The sequence below is a fragment of the Neltuma alba genome, unplaced genomic scaffold (assembly GCF_004799145.2).
Source record: "Neltuma alba isolate B1F8T4 unplaced genomic scaffold, ASM479914v2 tig00006857_pilon, whole genome shotgun sequence".
Lineage (NCBI taxonomy): Eukaryota > Viridiplantae > Streptophyta > Magnoliopsida > Fabales > Fabaceae > Neltuma > Neltuma alba.
Genome location: NW_021634598.1, coordinates 5,358 through 13,145, shown reverse-complemented (window position 1 = coordinate 13,145; position 7,788 = coordinate 5,358). Strand labels below are relative to the sequence as shown.

Here is a 7,788-nt window from a genome sequence, read left to right as displayed (position 1 = left end):
AGACATTAATGATGTACTTTTCAAAATGAAAAACCAAATGTAACTCATGCAAAACATTTGCTAAAAAGTAGTGAATGGAATGAAAGTAAAGGCTCAAAGGGGTGAACAAAGGTTAAATGAAGTGGTTTGTGTTTGGGTAAAGGTTTACAAATGAATGCCCCTATCATCTTCACAAACCTAGTTATTAATGCAGCTTTGAAAAAGAATCTAGACAAGTTCTAGAGGTTAACCAAAACTAGATGAAAATCACACAAGATGAGAAAATATATGGCTCAACAATCCTTCCATCAAGGCTTTCTCCAAGATGTTTCCTCCTTAAGGATCAAGTTATGAAACAAGGTAAATAACACTGCACCAAAAGTATTCTACTATGCTAATCAACTAAGAACAGAAATCACTCAAATCAAATGCAATCAAACTCAGCTGTGTAATATTCACAAGCATTGTGCAAAAAGATTTTAAAAAGAGATGCCCAAGGATTACAAAAGTCAAGTCAGCAACAGAGAGAACAGCAACTTGCCCATACAACAGTGCAGAGCACTCAGGCGAATGAAAACAGGAGGACATAGAAACTAGGAGCAAAATTCCCAAGCAAGAATCACTCTCAAATCATGCGATGCAATTCAGAAATCAACCAATAAGGTAGAGAAGAGAGCAATTATAGCAGCAATACTTAGGAAACAGGAGCAAATCTAAAGGCAAATTTTTTTTTTTTTTTTCAAGAGAAAGCTCAACAGCTCAACAACAATCCCTCCCTCACACTTAAATTTTGCATTGTCCTCAATGCAAAATCCAAGGACAAGGTGATGACAAGAGAAAAAGAGGATCAATAAGGGAGTAAACAAAAACAAAGTTACTTTTCTACTAGACTAACTCCCCCACACTAATCCTCTTCAATAATTCAGTTAAGCACAGTTAATCAATGCAAAGTTAAAAGAAAATAAGTGAGGAAAGAAACAACCTTGTGCTTAAAGCGCCTTAGACTCTTAAAAGAGAAATTCTCATCAATAATGAGAAACATGAAGTTTAGCAAAAAGGATTGCTCTTGGTGATTACACTTTCTTGGTGGTGGCTCAGGGTCAATTGAAAGAGGTCTAAGAGCATCTGGTGGGGTTTGGTGTTGAGGAGATCCCTTCCAATTATGTGCCTGCATAGAAAACAAGCTAGCATAATGTTAAATTTTTAGTCCAATAACCAAGTCACCTTGAATTACCACTAAATGTTCACAATAATTTCAAAACATAGTCTGACCCAGTACAATGTAAAGAAATTAAAGCTAATCACAGCATAATGTTAAATGCTAATCAAAGATTCCAACAACTACAACCAATCCCAATACAAATATAAATCATCACAACCCATTCAAACATTATAAAATTCATTCTAAGACCTAGAAATCACAATTATAATGAAAGAAGTAAAGATTAGAAGAGCTGAAACTCCCCTTTGAAGCTCCAAGTTCAAGCCATAACCATTGCTCTAGAGAATTGGAAGGATTTAGCTACTCCTAACCATCACCACAGCTCCACCAAAATTCCAATTCGGTTTAGCCATGAAGAACAATGAAGATGGAATCTGCAGGAGTGATTTTGCCGTGAAGCTATGGTCCTTCGTTCTCTCTTCCTCGCTGCTGTTCTTTTCAATTCACGCCGCCTCCAGCTCGTGAGTTCCTCCCGCCCCGCTTGCGTCTTTCGCGTGTGCGTCTTCGCGTGTGTGTCTTCGCGTGTGTGTGTTGCCCCAGCCGCCCTCCAGCTTCTCCCCCTTGTCCTTTGTGCGTGAGTGATTATTGAATATTAGGTTGGGGGAAGGCAAAACGTTGCGTTTTGCTCTCCCCTTTTATTATTGTTATTTTTTTTCCTTTTTTTAATTTTTTTCTTTTTTTATTTTTATTTTTAATTCTTCCAAAAACCTGCAAACAAAATTCAAAAATAAGGTAGCATTAATTGTCCTCAAAAAACCAATTACTCACAATTAAACCAAAATATGACAATTTTGCCCCTATAAAATAATAATTCAAAATAAAATAAAATAAATCAATTAAAGCAAAAAGGGACCAATTAAGCTGACAAAACTCATATAAAAGATGCCAAAATATATAAAAATAATTGAGTTTGTCATAAATATAAAACCCATTTTATAGTGTATATTACACTACAGAATAAGTCTTATATTTAAAACCAGAGGAATACTAAATATGATGTATCTTATATTATTGTTGCATAATGATAAATTATGTACATTATGTCAATCTCTTTCCCACATGTCACTCTTTATTGGAAATTTATTTCCCCCACAACCAAAAAAAAAAAAGATCACATTGATCGATGATATCACATCTTGATCACAACTTTGACACAATCTGGATGTCTCATTAGCTCAAATGCTTTGCTTATATCTTCCAAGTGGATCTCATGGGTCCAAAGTTCATGAATTGGAATTTCCTGTAACAAGAAAATTAATCTATTAATTAGCACATGCGATAAGTGACAATATCTCTAATTAAGCATATAATTAAGAATCGCCTTGTGCATCTGAATGTAGATACTCAGTCTACAAGCTTTTTAGCAGACATAAATCTCCTAGAAATTTTGATGATGATTATTAGATGAATAAAATCTGACACATAGCTAATCTCTTCAAGTTGAGGCCAATTAGTAAGCCCAGTGATTTCTTTCAAGATATACTATAACGCAGGCCTGTTTGAGTTTTTACGGAAATTACACTGATTTTTTTTTTTTTGCCTATTTTTAACAGCACTTTTTTCTTCAATGTCATCGAGGTTATGGAAACATGCTCTCCGGTTTTTCATAACTTCCCCAAAATTTTCAATATAAATATAAAATTACACAACTTATCTCCGAGTTTGCCATAATTACATAGGTATTCTTTCTATTTTAAAAACACATAGAAAACTCTCTGGAGAATAGATGTATAATTTCATTGCAGGTCACTACAACTTCTATATTTTTATATAGCTTTAAGAAATAAAAAAATCATCAGAAAATTTCTACAAAGTTGGAAAAAAAAATTGCAATATATTTACTCTTATTTTCAATTCGCTGGGATTTGTCCAAAATTTATTTTAGATACTAACCTTTGTGTGACACATGTGGGCTATAAAGGGAAGATCAGAGATGGGCTTTATGCCTCCAAATACACAACCCTTCAATGTTCTTCCATGAAGAATGGTAGCATAACTTAACTGCGCACATTCAGCTCCAGCACTTACTACTACAGTTGTGCCCCCTCCCTGTACATATATTGCATGAGAAAAACTTGAATATCACCTATCTCACCATTAACTGATAAGTAAATTTCACATTTGTTTACTCTTTTTCATTTTCTTTTGGTCAAATACTCAAAACGTATCAAATTATTTCACTGTTCTTAATTAAGAAAACTTAAGCTATTGGTCTTATAATTTTCATATATAGTTGGAGAAACTAAATTGGAGAATGAAATGTACCACTCTAGTAGATTCCATGGCTTCATTGAGCAAAAAGGGACCGCCGGTGCACTCAATAGAATAATCTACTCCCATTTCACCACTTAGTTCTTTGACTTGTTGTGAAAGAGGCTTATCTGCAGATAACTTGTTAGGATATATAAAGTCTGTCATTCCAAAAGCTTCTCCCTTTTCTCTCTTCTTCTCATTTTTGTCAATCCCAATTATCTTCGTTGCCCCCATCAATTTTGCTGCACTTACAGCCTGCATCATTGCTAGCCATAATCTCTACTTTTGCTAATATTACTTACTAAGAAAGTATGCTATCAACAACTTGCACCTAAACTTCATTATAAATTCATCATATATGTGCGAGTACTAATTCCATATATATACGTAGAAATTTAACCCTATCTGAAGAAACAGGACTTCAAATCCCATATTGAAGAGTAATATATGTCAAACCTAAGTAAGGATAAATGTGAGCGTATTAAAATTACTCCACCTGGTCCACAATATAAGTTGCTTTTAAAAGGATAGATTAGTCTAAAATATGAATTAACATTTATTTTTCAATTTTGTCTCAGTAATTAATATACTTAAATATAACTCTAATATTTTTCTCTCTTTTTCACAATTTCATTTCATATGGGTAAAGATATAAACAAATTTCAATTTGAGATCGATTATTTAATGAGTTCACTACTATTTTTTGGTTTTGATGAATTAGTTAAAATGACTTATATTGTGGATTGAAAAGAGTATGTATTGTACTCCCTTTGATCCTTATTATAAGATACTTCTTAGAAGGAAAGAAGGTTTCTTATTATGAATCACCAAACAACATATTAATCACATTTTTCCAAAATTGCCCCTATTTAAAAGTTTGATGCAATTTTCCTTTTCGACTTATGTAATTCATATTTCTAAATATGGGTAAATTTGGAAAAAAAAATTCATTTTGAAACAAATTTAATGACTCAACAAGGTTCTGATGAAGTGGTTGGAGGTGCTCTTATGTGAGAAAGAGAGCATAATGCTAGACTCAAACCTTGGGAATAAAAAAATTACATTGATAAAGTTACCCCATAAAAGAAGTACTCATCATCTAATACCACATACAAAATAATAAATTTGTACTCAATCAGAGAACTAATGAATAATATCAGTAGATCAAAGAGAGAGATGCATACCCCTAATCCAACGGCACTAAGACCAAAAACAGCAACACTAGATCCTTCTTCAACCATGGCTTCTTTCCAGGCAGCTCCAAAACCAGTAGAGAAGCCACAAGAGATGAAGCTGCCGTGAGCTGCATCAATGCCTGATTCAACTTTGAGAACATAGTTAGCGTCAATGACCGTATACTCACACCATGTGGCACAACGCATACAATGATATGCCTTTTGACCTCTCACACGCATTCTAGAAGTGTTGTCTGCCATCAACCCATTAAACCTTATAGGATATCTCATGCATATGTTGCTCTTCCCTTTTATGCAAACCTCACATTCTCCACACTCTGATATGCACAATGGAATCACCATATCCCCTGCCTCCACATTCTTCACTTCCTCCCCTTTGCTCTCCACGACACTGCGTTTCATTAATATATTTTTCATTCATCATCATTAAGTTTGAAGAATCTTAAAAGTATAATTTATTCAAGTTACACTTTTACTTGGCTCATTATTTTAAATCTAAATCTAAATCATATACTAGGTTACTGCTGAATACATCATGAGCTAGTTTAGCCCGTATTATTATTTTTTCAGATAATATTTAAACTATTTAATTGCCTTATTAAGAGCTAGAGCTGACCAAAATATTCTTCTGGTTTATAAAAATATTTTGATTGATCTGTTAAAATTTTTTAGTCCTATTCTATCTTGTTAAATATACATGTAATATTTTTATATCACATAAATTAATGGACAGATAAATGTTTTGATCAAATCAGATCATTAAATTTTTTATTTTTAATTCCAAATAAAATCAGTGTAAAGATTAATTTATCTAATAAACTAAAAAAATTAAATTAATTGCCGTGGCTGTACTTTTTTTTTGGCCAAGTGGCTGTACTTATTAGAACAGGCAGAAAGCCAAGCCTACCTCCCTTCACATGATGATACGCCAAATATATAATTTCTTTTGTCATTATTCTTACTAAATTGACTTTTCTTTTGCCATCACCTGCCTAAATTGACTTGGACTTTGGAAGATGATATTATTTTGAAAATAATTAAGGAGAGAAAATTAAAATTAATTTCACAGAAGGACTTAACAAGAAAAGATAGTATAAGCAATATATAATAATAATATTGTACCGATAAAAGAAGCATAATTATAAGCTTATAATTTATTTTAGCTTAAACTCAAGAAAGGACGGTAATTTATAGAGCTCACCCAATTCCTTCATGGCCTAGAACTTGAGGATAATTAGCCTGCATACCAATAATTGAAGACAAATAACAAAAGATGAATAACGTATGATTGACTTTGGCCACATCAAACTCAAACTCAAAATTAATATTAGTATGTATTACAGTGTTAGATATAATTTTTTTTCTTTTTTTGGACATTATGCAAAAACTAGCTTGTCCTGCTAAGGAATTTTCTCTAATTTTAAAACCAATGCAAATTTTTCATGAAACATATATAAGAGTACGAAACTTATGTTAAGTTTTTTAAAATAACACAAAAAATATCTCCATTTTTAAATTCAAACCGGACTAGAGTTTTTCTGCAGTTATATATGGGCTACCCTTTACTTTAAAAATTTCACCCCTGAATTTTCACGAGTTATTTATACTGCTGATCTATTTTAAAAAATATGCACAAAATTTCATGAATCTCATAACGCTATTGTACATACTCTATCAACAATCAAATTTTTAGATAATTGTGCCACAATCTGGTTTTGAAAATATATGAAAGAATCAATATAATTTTATTAATTTCAATGAATATCTGTGTGTAATTCCTCTCAATATATATATAAGTAGGGCATAAGAAAGGGATCAAAGGACTAACATGTGGGAGTCCTTCAGTGGCAGAGATGTCTGAATGGCAAACACTAGCACAAAGCATCTTAACTCGAACTTCTGAAGCTTTTGGAGGCTCAACTTCTATCTCTTCCACCTTCACTCCCTCTCCTATTCCCCAACATACGGCACCTATATATACAACCACAATACAAACCGAAAATTGCCTGAGTAAATCTAATCTGAACAGTCGAAATTTGATACGCACACATAATCATAGGAAGATATGAATAAATATAAAATTGATGCCTTTGCAAGTGATAGCCTGTGGTGAGTTGCTCATTGGCAGAGTCTCTGTGAAGATAATTAATACAGAATTTGACTGATGAGAAGAGGAGGAGGAGGACGAAGAAGAGAAAGAGAAGGAGCTAGAGTGACAGTATGGAGAATTCCAACTCCTATATGTGTGTGTGTGTGTAACGGATGAACTTATGACAAAAATAAATAAGTATATGACGATTGTAGGTTTACAACTTGAAGTTCGGCCGGCTGCTATTTCCGTATAATTAAATGAAGCTCACTTTGGCTTGTCCTTCTTTTTTTTTTAATAAATCAATTGCTTTCACATGTCATTATTACAAGATGAAACAAATTTTTGAATACCACCTACGGTTCTAATTATAAAATTTCGTTTGTAGATTATAAATGAAACCTTATAATTAGGACCGGAAGTAATACTATTTTTTTGGAATGATATATATTATAAGCAATAATAATGCAAATTAACTAAGTCATGCCTAAACCATATTTGCCGTGATAAGGTAAAATAGTTTGTCATTATAAAATTTATTAATTTGTTATTCATTTGATTTTTTTCAAACTTGTGTATAAATTTTTATATCGATGTATGTGCGCAATGAAAGAACCGATTATTTAATTGTTGGTAGATCGATCGCGGCTTTCCCGACGAGTTTAAGGTAAACATGACTTTGAATTGAGCTAAATTTTTTAATAATATATAGGTAATTTTTTTTCCTATATGTCATTCTAAATCAGAAACAGAATCAAAAGGCTAGTAATCCACTTCATTCAACAGGACACAATAATATTTTTTTTTCCCCTGACCTTTCAAGACATATATGTTTTATAAGAACAATTTTATTGTCCATATGATGTGTTGAATCAACAATTAAAGATATCGATAATTTTTAATGATGTAACTTCAACCACCCCTGGAGTATTATGAAACGACATGGACTGGAAAAAAAAAAAGATATAACTTTATTTTATAGATAGTGGATATGTAGTTGGAGGAAATTGTTTTGGAATATAATCAACCATTATTGGATTGCTGTGGTT

At 32.4% G+C, this 7,788-nt stretch overlaps 1 protein-coding gene across 1 annotated transcript; it reads right to left on the bottom strand.

The window, feature by feature from the left end:
- Positions 1 to 2,330: 2,330 nt before the first annotated feature.
- LOC114751274 (alcohol dehydrogenase-like 2) lies at positions 2,331 to 6,772 on the bottom strand. The gene is made up of 7 exons (XM_028939928.1): positions 6,739 to 6,772; positions 6,479 to 6,621; positions 5,852 to 5,889; positions 4,639 to 5,041; positions 3,467 to 3,709; positions 3,095 to 3,250; positions 2,331 to 2,441 (listed from the first exon to the last, which is right to left on the bottom strand). The coding sequence occupies exons 1-7, from the start codon at positions 6,770 to 6,772 to the stop codon at positions 2,331 to 2,333; spliced, it is 1,128 nt and encodes a 375-aa protein (XP_028795761.1).
- Positions 6,773 to 7,788: the final 1,016 nt, after the last annotated feature.